Here is an 18,537-nt window from a genome sequence, read left to right as displayed (position 1 = left end):
GTTAATGATAATTTTAACTGTTTCTATGTTAATCCTCATGTTATTCAAGTCATTTTAAAATAAGAATTCTAAAACACCACCACAAAGAATTCTAACAACTCAGACTTTATTTGTTTATATATTACAAACATGGTTAAGACAAAGTCAGATAGGTAATTCTCCTGGGACTCTCTATGACCCTGAGAAGAGTGCCATTTGTTAGATTCTTTTTTTGTTGTAATTGTTCTATAGTAAGCCCACTGCACATTACTGTATGAGGATACACAATATAAACTTGCTGTTACAGCTCTTCTTACTTTTGATGCGTTCAGTTTACTTAATCTTTGTAATTTTAAGTTGTGTTTCATAATGCCATTTTCTTTTTCCATCTTTCCTTTTGGTTTTGATTTAAGTTACACTCAGCAAGTTTTTGTGTTTGAATTCCTGAAAAGTGTTTGGATGGAATTGCAGTAATGTGTTATGGCTTGGGCCCCTCGCAGGAGTGTATCTCGCAGTCAGCAGTGAAAACAAAGTTTGAACAGCACACTATCAGAGCTAAACAGATACTAGACACTGTGAAAAACATACTGGACTCAGTAAACGTGGCAGCAGCAGAGAAGAGGTAGGCACCCTTTATTATGGCCCAAATATTACTTTTCATTGCATCAGACCTTTAGGGCTGAGGTTTGAAATGGTACTAAGACCAGTTTTATGATTTTACTGGTACCTGTTTGTGTGTTTTTAAATGAATACTTGAAGATGACTTATTAATTTTGTGACCTTCCCTGGGTGGCTGAGTATGAATTGTGACTTTAAAATGTTGAGTAGCTTCATGGGAGAGGAAGACCGATCTTCAAGCAGAGTCATATGAAGAATTCCAAACCAGGTGATGCTGTTTACACTCAATTGACAGCCCTTCTTATGTAAACTTGAAATAGTTTGTTCAGGTACTGAAACAATACAACTTTCCCAGATGTGGCCCTGGGGAGGCTGAGGTGGGAAGAGCTTGGGTTGAGGCCATCTTAGGCTACATGTCTTTTAAAAAAAAAAAGTATAAAACTTGACACACTTGCCGGGCGTTGGTGGCACATGCCTTTAATCCCAGCACTTGGGAGGCAGAGGCAGGCGGATCTCTGTGAGCTCGAGACCAGTCTGGTCTACAAGAGCTAGTTCCAGGAAAAGCCTCTAAAGCCACAGAGAAACCCTGTCTCGAAAAACAAAAAACAAAAAGCAAAACAAAAAAAAAACTTGACACACTTGTGAACAAAGGGCAAAATGTTGTAAGATGTGATAAATATAATGATATCAGGCCTAATGAACTTTTGCAAGATTAAAACTCAGTTCAACGAAGTGTAGAAAGCATCAAAGATTAAGTGAAGATGACATAAAATTGAAGAATACTTTAAGATGGTCTAGTCTAAAACTTATGGCACTTCTCATGCCTCAGCCTCCCAAACACAGAGATTCCAAAATTCACCCATTAAGCTTGGCTAAAACTAAAGGTTAGTTGGCTTGTTTGCAAGCCCTCTGTTACTGGCGTCTGCCCCTGCTCTTAAAACTGAAGTTTTGAAATTAAGTGTTTTCACTAAGAAGACCCTCCCCCCCCCCAGCCTGTAATACTTCTGCCTGTTCCTTGACTGTGCTGCTTATTCAGCAACACGTATAAATGGTGGTAGCCAATGCTATGCACCTGAGTCGGTCTCAGCCCTGGCAGAATCTGTTGCTGCTGAAGCCCATTCCAGTTTGATTGCTCCCTGATGCACTCCAAATAATAAATATAGTCTGATCGACTGACTTCCGTCTTTTTAAAACATGTTACATTGAACCAAACATGGAAACTGATGCTGCTGGTTTTCTTTAATAACTCTCAGGTCCTAGTTTTCCTGTCATTCAGGGGTCCACGGACCTTCTGCAGCGGATCCAATAGTGCACATTCGGGGCTTTGTGGGCCACACTGTCTTCCGGGCTTATTTACAGAGTATCTAGATGACAGAGGAGCTTTTGGCTTCCCACTGTACTGTTTGCTTCGCTTGTTTATTAACTGAATCGATGATGAATTTCTGTTTAATTGCTCAGGTGGGGACTAAGAATCCTCACTGTTTTTTTTTTCTTTTTTTCTTTTTTTAAGGGTGCAGGTAACTTGGGAGAGTGAAGGTCATTTACATTAAGCCAGCTAGAATGAAGGACTTGCTAAGTGAAATGCAATTGTAGTCCTTTCAGACTTTGAAAACAAGATTTCTTTTTTTTTTTTTAAGGAAAAAAAAGATTTCTTACGTCACATTAATTAATGGTTCCAGATATATAAATGAATGACCTTGCCTAATTAATTGCCTTAGGACTTTAACATGCCCCAAATATTGATCACTCTTCATAATAAAATAGGGTTTATTCAATGGAAGAGAGGGAAGACCAGATTGATAGACTGGATTTTATCCGAAACCAGATGAACCTCTTAACACTGGATGTTAAGAAGAAAATCAAGCAGGTCACAGAGGAGGTGGCAAACAAGGTAATGGCAGCTCTGGTCACAGTGTCTGGAAGCAGCTATATGTGTTAGTACTAAATGCTGTCTGTCTCTCACCTTAAATGAATATATGTCTTGATTTGATATTCTGAGAAGTTGGTAATCTTTTTTTTTTTTTAAGTTTTATCTTGTTTGTTTATTTGAGGGATGTCTTGTTTTGCAGCCCTGGCTGGCTATGAATTACTTTAATTTTTAACTCTGAGTTTTTTAATGTTTCCAGGTTTCTTGTGCAATGACAGATGAAATTTGTCGACTGTCTGTTTTGGTTGATGAGTTTTGTTCTGAGTTTCATCCTACCCCCAGTGTACTGAAAGTGTATAAGAGTGTAAGTTCAAGTTGTTGAACCATTTGTTCTGAGGCTGCTTTCCTGCTCTATGCTCTATTCATGTGTTTAGTGGCTCAGCGATTTCACTGAATTCTTAGCAGTCACTGTACAGATGATGACAGCTCCCATGCTTCTTGTAATGAATACAAACTTGTCTTACATGTAAAATTTCAGCGGGACTGGGGATGGAGCTCAGTGGTCAAGCATGTGCTTAGCAACTGTGAAGGTCTAGGTTCAATTGACAGCACCCACCCAAAATAAGAACATTTCAGCAGTCTGTATAAATAAATAAACTCTACCTACTTAGTATGGAAAAAATTAACACAGACATTCATAACCATTATTGACAGGAATTAAATAAGCATATAGAAGATGGTATGGGAAGAAATTTGGCTGATCGGTGTACCAATGAAGTCAATGCCTCCATGCTTCAGTCTCAACAAGAAATTATCGGTAATGTTCATGTCTATGGGGCTATATATAACCTCCCTCCTTCCCTCCCTCCCTGCCTTTCTTCCCACTTTTTTCATAAAGGGCTGTTTTCATTTAGGTACATTGCTTGGAAGGTAAAACATGTGAATAGTGTTTGTTAAAATAAATGTAATCTTTTTTTCCAGAAAACTTGAAGCCATTACTTCCAGCTGGTATACAGAATAAACTTCATGCACTAATCCCTTGCAAAAAGTTTGATCTCAGCTATGATCTCAATTTCCACAAGTTGTGTTCGGATTTTCAAGAGGACATTGTGTTTAGATTTTCCCTGGGCTGGTCTTCCCTGGTGCATCGATTCCTGGGCTCCTCAAATGCACAGAGGGTGCTGCTTGGGCTCTCAGAGCCTGTCTTTCAGGTATGTATCTTAATTGTGCCAGTTGGCTGGTACTCTTAAACTGCTCATGCAGATTTCTCTAATAAGCTGGCTTACTTGAACTTGCCTATTTATGAGCTCATGTATGTCTCATCAGACCTCTTCTGAGTTGGGTTTTTGTTTGCCCATTAATACTATGAATGCTGTAAATGGTTCTACATTCAGTTTTGAAACTTTCCGTTTACTTATTTGTGTATGTGTGCATGTTTGCTTGTGTGTACATACATGTTCATGTGCATGTATGTGTCACATGTAAAGGTCAGAGGAAAACACATAGGAGTCAGTTTTGGTGTTACTACTATGTGACTTCTGGGATTAAACTCAGATGCTCAGGTTTTGCAGGAAGTATAAACCAGGAAACTTGTATTTTCTTTAAAAAATTTGGTTTCAGACTTTAAAGTAGAATGAGCTTTAGATTTTGTTAATTTTATAACTTTGAGAAAATTTATGGAGTACAAACCATCCCTGAAGCTAGAGAGATGGCTTAGTAGTTAAAAAAGTACTTCTTGCAATTGCAGAGAACCCCCGAGTACCTTCTCAGCACTCACCTTAGGTGCTTTATAACCCCCCGTAACTCCAGCTCCGGGGATCTGACAACCTCTTCTGGGCTCCATAGGCCATACCTGTCATGCATTCACACAGACACATATATGCATATAAGTAAAAAACAAAAACATCACCACAGTCTAGTTTAAAGTATGTCTATTGGGGCTGGAGAAACAGCTCAGTGATTAAGAGTGCACACTGTTTCTGCAGAGCTTGAGTTTGGTTGCCAGCACCCATACTGGATAGTTCACAACTGTCTGCAACTCAAGCTCCAGAGGATCTGATACCCTCTCTGGCCTTTGTAGTCATCTGCACTTATGTGCAGATAGCCACATAATTAAAAATAGAGTTGTTTAAAACAGAACATTTTTGTTCTTCTCCCAAGATTCCCCTTGCCCATTTATAGCAGGTTAGCAATCACATCTCATTTTGTCAATTTGGATTTGCCCTCTGGACATTTCCTGTAAGATCTCAGGTAGTTGGGTGTAGCTCATTTAGGATGGCTTCAAGGCTTCTAAGTATCAGTCTTGTAGCACTCTGCTCCAGGTGGCAGAGTACTTGTGTAACAAGTAGAACACGTTTCATTTCTCCATCACCCATTGGACCACAGTGTGGTGGTGACTGATTTTGTAAGAGTCGTCACCAAAGAAACCTGCAGAGGTGATTATGTAGCATGTCAGGAGGACTCATCATCAGTGTTAGCGGGGACAGTGTGGGAAGCTGTCTTTTCTGGGCTGCAGTCAGAGCCAGCCGGGCAGCCTACGGTTTGTACTTGAGAGGGGGGGTGTGGATAAAGAAGGGCTAGCTAAAGGAGTTAAGAGACGAAGGATAGGTGTCGGGAGGGCCATTCATCTATACTGAACATATGCCGAGTTTATTTTTCACCATTCTTAAATACCTTAACTATAAAGGGGAACATGGTTATCATGTATACTGAACAAACAGACTTTTCTTCCTTAATTCTCCAAGGATTCCGTAATCACACCTTAGATTTAATTTCTCATTATCTGGCCTTGAGGGTCAAGGGTAACCATACCTCATACCAAATCTGTTGTTATTTGGATAAGACACCCCAAGGCCAAGATCAAACATCCTACTGTAGCCATGCTTTTGACCTTTAGGTCTTATGACTTACTAAGTACAGTTTGGAACTCTTTAGCCTTTAGTCAAGATGGAGTGGAGCCATCTGTATGGGCCCTGACAGGACCGTAAGAGTAAGGCTATTTCAGACTCAAGTGGACTCTGCTAAGCCAATTTTAAGATAATTTTCTATATACACCTCCCCATCTACATTCATTCAAAGGTTCCGGGTCCTCTTGCTTCCCCCAACACTGCACTGCCCACTCTGTTCTCCCATTCTGCCCCTCCCTTTATTTAGTTCCCTCTGTTCCTAAACAATTCTACTTCTCTTTGCATATCCCCAGCATATACATGATGCATATACCTGTCATGTCCAGCCCCGACAAATGAGAAAAGGCACCCAGTACTTGTCTTTCTCATATGATTTGTTCATGTAATACAGTTCTTTCCAGTTTTACCATTTTCCTGCAATTGACATAACTTCATTCTTTATGATTAAATAATCCCATTGCATATACAAACTACATTTCACCTTTATTTTTGTGGGATTTATTCTTTATTGAAAACTTTAAATGTTCTTGAGATGGAACATCACATCTTCAGTAAAAGCTCTTATATGGCCTACACATAAAACTACATTTTTCTTAATACACCTTTGCTGTTAGACAACTGTCTTGGCCTTATAACAGCTATTCTGAATAGTGCTTCATAGTTGCTTCTTCTGAAAGTGCTGTGGATGTGCATGTGTGCCCTCATGTGGGTATGCATGTGACCCTCGTGTTGATGTGTGCTTCAATTCTTGGGGGTACTTCAGGAGGAAATGCTAGGACATGCAGTAACTTGAAGGGAACTTCCTTTTATTAAAGTTCTCTCTTCTTTTCTTCCTCCTTCCCTTTCTTCCTCCCTCCATCCCTCTTCCTCCTTTCCTCCCTTTCTCCCTCTCTTCTTTTCTGCTGGATGTGTGTGGATGGATGAGGGATGACCTTGAATGTATAACCTTCTTGTCTTTACCTTCCAGGTTCTGGAACTATAGTCTTGTGCCACCATACCCTACTATTTTAGGTATTTTAGATAAGGTCTTACTTTGTAGCCAAGGCTAGCCTCAGACTTCATGATCCTCCAATCTCAGCCCCCTGAGCATTGGAATCACAAGTGAGCATCACACCTGGCATTTGTATTTGTTTTTCTGAGGATTTTCCAAATTATTTTCCAAAGTAGTCATATCATTTTCATCCTGCCAGCCAGCACTGTGAAAGCTCTAGTTTTCTAGGTGTACTTTGTACACTGGTTATTGTCTGTCTTATCCTGATGAGTATGATTTGATACCTTATCATGGGTTTGATTTACACTTTCTTAATGACTGATTTTGAACACCTTTTCATATCCTTATTAAATAAGCCTTTTGTGTTTTTCTTTTGTTGGGGGAGTTGAGGCAGGGTTTCTCTCTGTGGCCCTGGCTGTCCTGTAACTCACTCTGTAGACTAGGCTGGCCTCGAACCACGGTCTGCCTGTGTCTGCCTCCCAGGTACTGGGATTAAAGGCATGGACTACCACTGCCCGGGTATGTTCCACTTTTGAGCAATATTTTTATTGGTATTTTACTTGTACTAGTTGACCACTATTAAGTTTTAGGGATTCTTTCTGTCTTCTGTAAATTTACTTTACAGATACTTGATGTCCCAATATATTTTTCTAATATGTGGCTTATCCTTTATTCTTCTTTGATGTGTTTTGAAATTTAAAGGTTGGTTGGTTTGTTGTGGTGGTGGGTTTTTTGTTGTTTGGTTTTGCTTTTGACAAGGTCTCCAGGCTGGCCTGTGTAGTCCAGAGTGGCCTTGTTACAGCGGCAGTCTTCCTGCTTTAGGTATGAATCAGATAAATGGCTCTTCAGAATGCTTTATCACATTTATTGATTAAGTGTCTTGGAGAGGATCGGACACAATGATGTGGATGTCAGAGGGATACTTGGAATAGTTGTTTCTCTCCTTTCACTGTGTGGGTTCTAAGGATCAAACTCAAACAGTCAAGGCTTGGCTAAAAGCACTTTATCTACTGAGCCTTCCCACTGGTTCATTTTCAAGTTTAACTTACCTGAGTCTTTTTGCATGTTTTAAAGATTATGCTTTTGGTTTAATGTGGTTTTTTTGTATTAATGCTAGAAATTTGAGCTGAGGCATTGCATGTTCTAAGCACACAGTCTTACTGCTATGCTACATCTTCAACTCTATTAAAAAAAAAAACAGTCTTTATTCCTGGGAGACGGAATTAGCTGGAGAGATGGCTAAGTGGTTAAGAGTGCTTATTGCTTTTTCAGAAGAGTTCTCAGCACCCACATTTAGGCAGCTTGAAATTGCCTGTAACTTTCAAGGTATCCAACACCCATCCTTGGTATACTGCATACACATGCACACACACACATGCACCCCTAAATATAAGAAAAGTTAACCTAAAAAACAAAAGTTTTAGCTGGGAAGTGGTGGTGCTGCACACCTTTAATCCCAGCACTCAGGAAGCAGAAGCAGGATCTCTGAATTCGAGGCCAGCCTGGTCTGTAGAATTCCAGGCCAGGACAGGCTCTAAAGCTACACAGAGAAACCCTCTCTGTCTAGAAACCGGCCGTCCTCCACTCCCCCCCCCAAAAAAAAAACCACCAAAGTTTTTTTTTTAATTATTTATTTATTATATATAAAGTATTCTGCCTGCATGTATCCCTGCATACCAGAAAAGGGCACCAGATCTCATTACGTATGGTTGTGAGCCACCATGTGGTTGCTGGGAATTGAACTCAGAACCTCTGGAAGAGCAGCCAGTAGTCTTAACCTCTGAGCCATCTCTCCAGCCCCCAACCACTAAAGTTTTAATTCCTATTGACATACTACTAAATTTATTGTTTTTTTTATATCAGTTCACATCACAGAAAATAATTCTTGTGAAAGTACAGGTTTGTAATCTCAGCAGTCTGATAGCTGAGGCTGGAAGATTTTGAGTTTGAGTTTCAGGCTAACCTGGACAACCATGTCAGACACTATCACAACCTCTCCACTACCATACCACCCTCCAAGAAAGAATATTTAGTGTATTTTTATTTTCTTGTATTTGTGTTCTGCTTCTTATTTGGAATTTTTCCCCCTATAGTTTGCTTTAATTTTTTTTAAAAGGAAACAACTTTATAAATGTAACTTTATTTCTCCTAAATTCATCAGCTCCCTAGATCTCTAGCTTCAACTCCCACTGCTCCTCCTAATCCAGCAGCACCAGATAATGCAGCCCAGGAAGAGCTCATGATCACCTTGATCACAGGATTGGCATCCCTCACATCTCGGACCTCCATGGGCATCATCGTTGTTGGGGGCGTGGTAAGAAACAGCACTTTTAATACAGTTACCATCATATTCTCAGGAACTATCAAGCTTCTGAAAATTTGTAGGTTATAAGTAGTAACTAAGAGCTGGGCAGAGGCAGGTGGATCTTTGTTAGTTTGAGGACAGCCTGGTCTACAGAGTGAATTCCAGAACAGCCAGGGCTACACAGAGAAATCCTGTCTTGAAAAGCAACAATAACAAAAAGTAATGACTAAGATTTTATAGGTGTGACTTATCTTTAAATACATGCACCCCTCCCCACGCACACATACATGTACACCCCTCCCTACCTACACCCTACCTGTAACTTTAGGATGGAAGCCCTACCCGCTACTCAGTTGGTTTCGGTTTGCTGCTTGTTTTCCTTAGGGTAGTACCTAGAGCTTGGCACATGCCAAGTAGGCACTATACCACTGAATTATATTCCTAGCCTTAACTGGCTTTTAATAAAATGGCCTATTTTCTCACCATAGCACACAAATAAGTGGTATTTATATATTGGCATAACAAGAAAGAACCAGTGGGGATAGGGCCATGATCCAAGTTGGTAAGTAGGTTGCCTTTCCTTTGTGAGTGGTGTATTTGATCTTTGACACCAAACAAGATGTCCTGTGTGACTGTCTCTGAATACCAATGGGAGCTGTCTTAAGTATTAAAGATTAATAGTAAGTTGTGTTTAGTTTTTTGTTTGTTACCAGCATGTATGTGCTGTTGTAAAGTTTGAAACATTCAACCTAAAATAACTTATTTTACTTTTGTTTTTGGTTTTTTTTGGGGGGTGAGATAATATCAAGTTGGGGCTGGAGAGATGGTTAAGGTGTGCTACACTTCCAGAGGACCTCTGTTTGGTTCCCAGCACCTATGGCAGCTCAGCCATTTGTAATTTCAGTCCCAGGGGTTCTAATGCCGTCTCCTGGCCTCCATTTATACACATGAACACTCATTCACATGAAAAATAAAAAAAAAATCTTTATAAAGAGCAAGAGGTAGCTTGATTCACCATGTCAGTTGTGGCAAGCTATGAACGTCCATCCTGATATTTATAGTTTTTCTATCAGATTTCTTTATGAGGAAGGTGTATACATTTTTAGAAGATGAACCAGGATTCAGGTGTCCCCTCCCAGTGTGTTTCTGTCTCACAGTGAGCTGTGACTTTATCTTGCAGATCTGGAAAACAGTGGGCTGGAAACTCATCTCTGTGTCCTTAAGTATGTATGGAGCTTTGTATCTTTATGAAAGGCTGACCTGGACTAACCGTGCTAAAGAGAGAGCATTTAAGCAGCAGTTTGTGAACTATGCAACCGAAAAGCTGCAGATGATTGTGAGCTTCACAAGTGCAAACTGCAGCTACCAAGTACAGCAGTAAGTAGGAAGGTGCAGCTTACACAGAAGGTTCGCTGAAGTTCATGAACATGTATGTGTACAGTCATCACCGACATAGCAAGAGCTTGAGAATTCCTGTGTGCATACTGTACTCAAACCATTTTTACCCTTCCTTCCTCACCCCCTCCAACTCCTCCCATGTCCCCCAAGTTCATGAAATCTTTCCCTAATTGTTTTACACACACACACACACACACACACACACACACACACACACACACACACACACACACACACACACACATACACACACACACACCCCTTCCTGAGTCCTTTTAGTATTGTTCATATGTTTTAGTATTGTTCTTATGTATGCTTTTGTATGTTCTTATGTAGGGCTGACTACACGGTCTCATCCCCCTCCAGACAGCCTGTGGCTCTTCATCTATGGATGGGGCCCTGTGTGTTTTCCCCATCTGCATCAGTGTGTCATCTAGTTACTCTCACTAAGCATGTCTTGTTTAGGTGATCCATTGGTTGAAATTTCATGGGTGTAGCTTCCATGTCCTATCTTGCAGCAGATGACCTGGTCCCCTGGCTCTTACAGTCCTCTGCCTCTTCTTCAGCAGTACTCCCTGAGCCACAGGTTTGGAGGTTGCATTCTGGATGTATAATTCAGGGCAGGCACCCCACAGTCTATTGTTCTCTGAAATAGGAATTATAATAGTAGTAGTCTTTATTTGCTACAGAAACAAACTCCCTTGATGAGAGTCTGAGAGCAACACTTGCCTGTGGATATAAGGGGAAGTTTTAAGAATGGAGTTAAAAATTATACTGGTTTAGGAAAGCATTAGTCTCTTCTAGTCATCTAGAATCCTTGGCCTCGATGTAGCCACCAGGAGTTGCCTAGGTTTACAGTACTAGACCTGAATTTACTTTCGTTGAGCCTTCAGTCCAGTTAGCAGTTGAGCACCCCAAGATACAACCTTACTGAGGATACTTGATGGGTCATTGTTGTGGGCCTTAGGCTTTATAGCCTGGCAGGACTGTTGATTGATCTTTTCCCCCTAGGTAGTATGTATAGCTCCTTTGGATGGCATTAGAGCCTGTGATCCCTGCATGTCAGTTCTAGTCAGTTCCATCAAGTCTGTGTCCAGTGTGTGGTATGTTCAGCAATAGGGTCTTTACCCCAAATTCTGAGAAACAACCAAGGGCAACGACAATAGCCTATGCTGTTTTGGGAAATCCCTTGGGTTCCCCTTATCTAGAAATGCAAGGGGACATTTTCTATGCATGGCACTGGGGTTTTTTGTTAGACACTGGCTCTTGTGGAGAGTATAACGATCCCAAGTGGTCAAACTTCATTTAAGCTGTATGCGTGCGCCCATATGTAATAAGGATTCAGGGCTAGGATCCATAAAGAAGAGAGAACATGTGATTGTCTATCTAGGTCTGTGTTACCTCACTCAATGTGCTGTTTTTTAGTTCTACCCATTTACCTGAAAAGTTCATCATTTCCATCTTTTCTTTACAGTTGAGCAGTATTCCATAGTGTATATTACCACATTTTCATTATCTATTTGTTCATCAGTTGAAGGACATTTATGTGTTCCAGTTTTCACTGTGTGAATAGAATGCCAGTGAACTGAGCAAGTATGGTTGAGTCCTTTGGGCACTTGCTGAGGAGTGAGTCAGCTGAGTCATATGGTAGATCTACTTTTAGCTTTTGAGAATTCTCCACACTGATTTCCATGGTGGCTGCACCAGTTTGTAGTCCCAACAGTGAATGAGGCTTTTCTTTTACCACATCCTTCAGCATTGTTGTCAGTCATTTTCTTAATCTCAGCTAGTCTAACTGAGGTAAGATAAAATCTCCAAGTAGTGTTTGTCTCTGATTGCTAAGAATGGAGAATATTTTTTGAGATGTTCCTTAGCCAGTTTTTTTCTTTTGAGGACTATATTCAGCCCTAAAGCCCTTTTTTTTTTTTTTTTTTTTTTTTTTTTAACTTGGGTGGTTTGTTTTCTTGACTTTTTAAAATTCTTTCTAACTTCTGGGTATTAATGCTCTCAGATTATAGCTGACAAATTTTGTCCCACTCTGTGGGTTTCTTCATTCAGTTGATGTGTCCTTTGCTGTAGACAGGCTTTTCAGTTTTATGAGGTTCCATGTGTCAGTTGTTGGCCTTAATTCCTGAACTAATGGAGTCCTATTTAGAAAGTCCCTTCCTGCACCTCTGTCTTGTAGGGTGCTTCCTTTGTTTTCTTATAGCAGTTTTAGCATTTTTTTTCTCCTTTGTATTCACAACCCCCTTGGAAGCAGTAGCCCAGTCTTCTGAGCATGTTGTCTTGAGGCAAAGTAAAGGAGCCTGAAGTTACACTAGGTTGACAAGTGCCATGCTAGCCTCCTGCCTTAACTGTTGTTAAAGTAGTTTTCCTCTTTAGCTAAGCATAGTGGTGCATGCCTTTAGTCCCAGCACTCCAGAGGCAGAGGCACATGGATCTCTGAGTTCAAGGCCAACCATGACTTCGTAAGGAAACCCTGTCTCAAAAAACAAATAAAACACATCTATCTTTTTAATAATTTTTTTTAGGAAATATATATAATTTTTTTTTTCTTCTAGAGAAATGGCTACCACTTTTGCTCGACTGTGCCAACAAGTTGATGTGACTCAGAAACATCTGGAAGAAGAAATTGCTAGATTATCCAAAGAAATAGATCAGCTGGAGAAAATACAAAACAACTCAAAGCTCTTAAGGTAAACTTTTTCCCTCTAAATAACATGAATATCTAATTTCATCACACATCCAAAATGTAATTAAATGAAGCCAGTAATGCCTTTGTATTAGAACTTTTTAATTAACTTTCTTTGTTGCTTTAAATATAGTTTCCATGTTTGGGGCTAGAGAAATGGCTCAGCAAAAGCACTTGCTACTTTTGCAAAGAACCTTACTTGGGTTTAGTTCCCAGCACCCACGTGGACTTCATAAAACTGAAAAGACTGTAAATAGCAAAGGACACCCAGCAGCCTCCTGTAACTCTAGTTCCAAGAGATTCTATGCCCTCTTTGGCTTCTTTCAGCAGCAGGCATGCAAGTGGTGCATACACATACATGTAGGCATAACACACATAAAATAAAAATGAATCTGAAAGACGGTGGCTGTCCATATTTAATTCCTTATGCTTTGGGATTTCAGTGAAAACCAATTGCAACAGGAGAGTTCATCTGAATTAAAAGGAATTCTAGAGGACTTCTACTTTCTGTTAGGCTGGGGTAATTCTCTTTTAGAACAGTTCAATAATTTAAAACGAAAGTTGGGCGTTGTGCCCCACACCTGTGTGCCCAACACTTAGGAGACAGGGATTGATTCAAAATTATTCTCAGGTACAGAGCAAATTCAAGATCAGCTTGAGCTATGAGCTTACTTTAAAAAACAAAAAACAAACAATACCACCCAAACCAAACAAACAAACAATCCCAAAACATAACCTATTCTTTCTGAGGACTGAGGACACTTGCATTTGAACCAGTGAATGTACAGATGTCCTGATAAATTGGACTTCTGCTTTGTTATGATTTATTATGGATCCTGTGGGAGACAGGAGTGGAAGTGTCACCCTCAGGTCTAACATAGCAATTGTTATTTTCACTGCCTTAACCACAAGCTGCTTGCCAGCATGACTTGGAGTAGTGCTCAGCACTGTCTGAGCAACACTGCTAACCCCGGGCACTGCATATATATATAGCTCTACATCAAAGAGCAGCTTTGTGGCCAGTGGCTGCAGATTGGAGGACTGTCCTCATGGCCTGAGTTTTGGGGGAATATATTATTAGCCAAATGAACATGTTGTCAACACACTGCTCATTGTTAGTGACAGAGCCTTTGCATGGGTGCAGTGCAGTGCAGTGCAGTGCAATGCAATATTCACCTGTTAGCTTCCATGAATTCTACTGTTTAAAGTGCCTGTAGTGTTCATATGCCAAGTCAGTTTTCAGCCTACACTATAGCACAGAGTGCAGGTGTAGAATAGGCTGTAAGTCTAAAGTGTGTCTGAGTACACTTGATAATGTTCATTGTGCAATCAAGTGGTGGTCGCTGATGCTCATCTTGGAAGTTATTCTAGCCTAGCAAGGCATGGCTGCTTGGAATCACTATTACCAACTGAGGCTCAGCCATCCTGTCCAGTGTTTCAGGAGTGTTGCCTGAAGAAATATATTCAGTGGCATGTGTACTTTTCACTTCTGTGACCTTAGTCATGTTTCACAAAACAACTCCCTTGTTTCTCTCCAAATAGAGTCACTTCTCTGTGAATACATGCCCTACCTAGCATGGTATGAGAATATGCTGCATAGATCTGGCTGGTAATTCAGTCAGGGCTTTCTCCCACAGGCAGTTGATCATATCAAGTATGACTCTAATGTGCTCCTTGCCTGCTTCTTTGCATGTGGAGTGTGAGTCATTCAGTACTTTACACTTTACAGTTATGACCGTGACTTTAAGATGTGACTGCCGTTTAAGTCTCCACTAGGCTGTTTTGATATTGAAGTCCACCACTCCTTAGTCCTAGACCCTGAGGTCATGTTCACTGTGAGCGTGGCAGGAGCACACATGATGACAGTCATGTATGAGTTTCGGTAAGGATGGCCACAGCTGCTTAGAGGGCTGTTTCTAAGTTTGGATAGAATGGTTTTTCTCATTGACTGTTAGGATAATTAGGTTGGTGTTTTATTCATTGTCTTTTAACTAGAAATAAAGCCGTTCAACTTGAAAGTGAGCTGGAGAACTTCTCGAAGCAGTTTTTACACCCAAGCAATGAAGAATCTTAACAACAAAGGCTGCTGTGATGATCACATTGTAGAAGGAAGCGGACTTGGAAGATGGGAGAGCTATTTTTATGAAATGACCTCAGTATGAATTACTAACTCTGAATATCGATGCCTTGCTGAGACTGTGGTAATGACCTGTCTCAAGGGATTTGCACTTTTTGAAGTGACATGATACGTCATTAGCTGTAGCCTGGAGTAAAGACTGAACTGTTTGGGTTGAATGATGGATTCCTTTAGAAACAGTGGAACACACTGTGTAGCCCCTGAGGGTGGGTCCTGCAGCTCCTAACCAGGGCTTTCTGTCTTTGATTCTGAGTAACTGCTTCCTGGCATCCAGGAGTTACAGATCTTTTCATCTTCCTTCACCAGTTCTTGATGCCTTCTTTAGTGGGAATACTGAATTTGTTTATAAGCTGATTTGTTCAAACCAGGGAGTGTGGGCTGCTCCTGAGTGTCCTACGGTCACTTTGCCCTCATAGCAAGGATGTAACCACTACTAAACACAGTTTTTACCCTTTCTTTTATTCCCATTAAAACTGATGTGAAATAGTGGAAAAGGCCTGTCGTTAGAGTCATGCATGAAATATCTGTCTCATTAGAAACATTTTCAGCCTTGAGTCCAGCAAGCTGAGCTTTTCTACCTAAATGTGAGGTGGAAGGTCTGAAGGGCTGGCCAGACTGGGACATAGGAGGTGTATATGGCATCTGGTGACATGACAGTGGAGACAGGAGTATGACAAATGGATCCTTAGGAATCTCACTGACACACTGGGCTTGTCCCCACTGGAAGCTCTGACTTTTATTACAGGAATTTCCTTGGGCCCCATTAAAAATTACCACTCTGTGCTAGTGAATGGTATTGTGTGCCTCTATTGAAGGCTGGTTGGTAGCGTGTATGGGAATACTTTCACATGGCAAGGCAGGATTGCTTCTCTGACCTGACTGTGAAAGGTAAAGTGCTAACCTATGAATATTTCCTGGATGTCAGCTGTGCCATCCAGAGGACACTGCACTCCACTAGATGTCTTCAAATTAATTCAGAGAGATCCACCTACCTCTGCCTCCTGAGTGATGGGATTAAAGGTGTACACTGCCACACCTGGCCCTAAGTGTACCTCTTATTTTTAAGATATTTGAAGAATGTTACATTATTAATCCTATAGAAATGTTTCAGACTTACTTACATTTTAGTCAAGTTGGGTTTTGGGCTTCAATATTCAAATTTAAACAGGTGTGACTACCTTTTGCTGCTATTGCTGATTTTTCACTCCCCAAATAGTATAGCCAACCAAGTGGAACTAGGTGAAAATTACATGAAAAACTACTATCTGAAATAGTAGGTCTGCTAACCTGAGTTACAAAGTTACACAGAGCACTTCAAATTCTGGCCACATAATTAGCATGTTACAGTGTAGTTCTCTGGGTCTTCCACATTCCTTTTAAACTTTCAATGTGAATTCTCAAGCTTCAACACAGAGGTGTGAAATCGAACCAAGCCCTGCAGGTGGTCCCAGTGTACTCAGAAGTCTATGAATCAGTGTTCATAGTACAGGATGTTTTCCATCACTAGTTAGGAATGTAGTTCCCAGCTCACCAGGTCATGGCTGTTGAGAACAGAGTGTTGAAATACTGGGAGCCAGCATCTCTACCATGCAAGAGTGCACCTGTGCTGGCTGGGCTCAGGCATTGCACAGAATGTAATCATGACTGTTACTGCTCAGTTACTACGCACATACTTGATGATTTACTGTGTATGTTTACAGTATCATTTATAAACTTTGTATGATCTTAACTTTTTATAAAACATTTTTATAAGTATGCAAACTTACAAGATGAAAATAAACCTATTTGCCTGTTAGCTGATAAATGCAGCATTTATCTCAGAATTAGTGACTTTTCATTTGCAACTCCCAGTCATTTTCATGGTAGTCAAATAAGTTCTCTCACATTCGAGGCCCTGATAACTTCATTACTATCATTTACTTAGTTTGGCCAGTCACTGGGTGAGATTCCTGGCAGCTTGAGAGGTTTTCCATGGGAAGCATGCAGCTGTTAAGTACTGAGCCAGCAGAAATCCCTGAACAGATAGAACCAATACAAACCTTTGTTGTTATTGAGACAGGGTTTCTGTTTAACAGCCCTGGCTGTCCTGGAACTTGAGCTGTAGATAAGGCTGGCCTGGAACTCAGAGATCCACCTACCATTGCCTCCTGAGTGCTGGGATTAAAGGTGTGTGCCAACATGCCCAGCTCTAATGAGTTTTGTTTGTATTGGTAACTAATTCAAACTCTTCTTGTTAGTCTAAAAATTGTAATAAGATAATGTGAACATTGACTAGATTTTTCACTTTTAAAAATGGAACTAAATTATCCCAAGGGAACAACAGGAGAAGCATGGGTGTTGTTTCTTACCATGTAGCCCAAACCATCCTCGAACTTGGGATCTTCCTGCATCTATCCCACAAGTACTAGAATTACAGACCTGCTCGTGTGCCCCACTAGGGAAAAGAATGACCTACTTGTGAATGAGAAATCTGTGGCTTTAATAGTAAACTAAAAGCTAGCCTTGGGTCAGTGATACCCCAGTCTCTTCCTTACTTCCTTTTTTATAAAAAGATAAAGACCAGGAGGCTGGAGAGATGGCTCAGGGGTTAAGAGCACTGACTGTTCTTCCAGAGGTCCTGAGTTCAATTCCCAGCAACCACATGGTGGCTCACAACCATCTGTAATAGGATCTGGTGCCCTCTACTGGCCTGCGCTGTATACATGATAAATAAATAAATATTAAAAAAAATAAAATAAAAGATAAAGACCAGTATTTAAACAAAGAAAGTAGAGCTAACCATGGAAGTATTAGATTTGAGTTTAGTTCTGGGCCTTAATTTTTAAAATCTTACTAAAATTTGATTTAAAACACAGTACAATGAACGATGATGAAAAGTACTTTATTGGTTACAGATTACAGTATCAGATCATTACAACAGGATTTTTCAAGCAACTGTATAAATAAGGAGTGAGAATCACTGTTCTATCTCGGAATACTGTCAAATCATGGCACAAGTCCTCTGCTTGTATGGTAAAGCTTTAGACATGGCTGACATTCCTAGTTAATTGGCTTCACGTGTTGAAAATATTTCTAAGGTGCCTTATAGGAAAATCCTCAAACCAGCTTCAAGACACACAGAGGTGTGCGCTACCTCATCATGGCTTTGGTGAGATGATGCAAGCCTCTTTGATGAGAAAATGATAGGCTAGAGCACCGTTGTGTAAAGACAGAGAGGCCTGGACAACCTATAGTTATGCCATTGAAGCCCCAGTTAAGCACTATACTGTGGAAGTTTTTGTTGAGTACATTTCATACTAGTTGAAACAAGTTTTTCCTTCATTAGGCTACATTATTATACCATTCCCACAAAATCAGCTATTGGTTGATAAATAGAAGAATAAAAAACTTTTAGAAAACTATCAACATGGAAAACATTTCCTAAATATAAGATGTTCCATCAGTCTGTGGCTAATGATGTTGCCTTAGACATCATGTGAGCAACTGTTGTAGCCAGTGAAGAGCTGAAGTGAGCAGAATGCTTCACATTCCACAGGATCCAATTAAGATTATCTCTGTAAAATGTGGGTGGCTTTTAAATTTCTAACAGGAGCTCAAACGTCATTTTCAATCATGCTTTCCGCAGTGGCCAGGGAGAAAAACAT

General features: G+C 40.4%; 1 protein-coding gene across 3 annotated transcripts in view; it reads left to right on the top strand.

The window, feature by feature from the left end:
• Positions 1-16,697, top strand: part of Mfn1 (mitofusin 1) — a 53,291-nt gene extending 36,594 nt beyond the window's left edge. For all 3 annotated transcript variants that reach the window (XM_035450805.1, XM_027392012.2, XM_027392013.2), the window contains 9 exons: positions 480-601; positions 2,362-2,488; positions 2,724-2,828; positions 3,179-3,281; positions 3,446-3,675; positions 8,523-8,675; positions 9,847-10,043; positions 12,626-12,760; positions 14,752-16,697. In XM_035450805.1, the coding sequence (XP_035306696.1) occupies positions 480-601; positions 2,362-2,488; positions 2,724-2,828; positions 3,179-3,281; positions 3,446-3,675; positions 8,523-8,675; positions 9,847-10,043; positions 12,626-12,760; positions 14,752-14,830 (1,251 nt within the window). In that variant the 3' untranslated portion in view covers positions 14,831-16,697. The remainder of the gene's footprint in view (positions 1-479; positions 602-2,361; positions 2,489-2,723; positions 2,829-3,178; positions 3,282-3,445; positions 3,676-8,522; positions 8,676-9,846; positions 10,044-12,625; positions 12,761-14,751) is intronic.
• Positions 16,698-18,537: the final 1,840 nt, after the last annotated feature.

The sequence above is a fragment of the Cricetulus griseus genome (genome assembly GCF_003668045.3).
Source record: "Cricetulus griseus strain 17A/GY chromosome 1 unlocalized genomic scaffold, alternate assembly CriGri-PICRH-1.0 chr1_0, whole genome shotgun sequence".
Lineage (NCBI taxonomy): Eukaryota > Metazoa > Chordata > Mammalia > Rodentia > Cricetidae > Cricetulus > Cricetulus griseus.
Note: the sequence above shows the minus strand (reverse complement) of the source record. Positions and strands in the feature narration are given on the sequence as shown.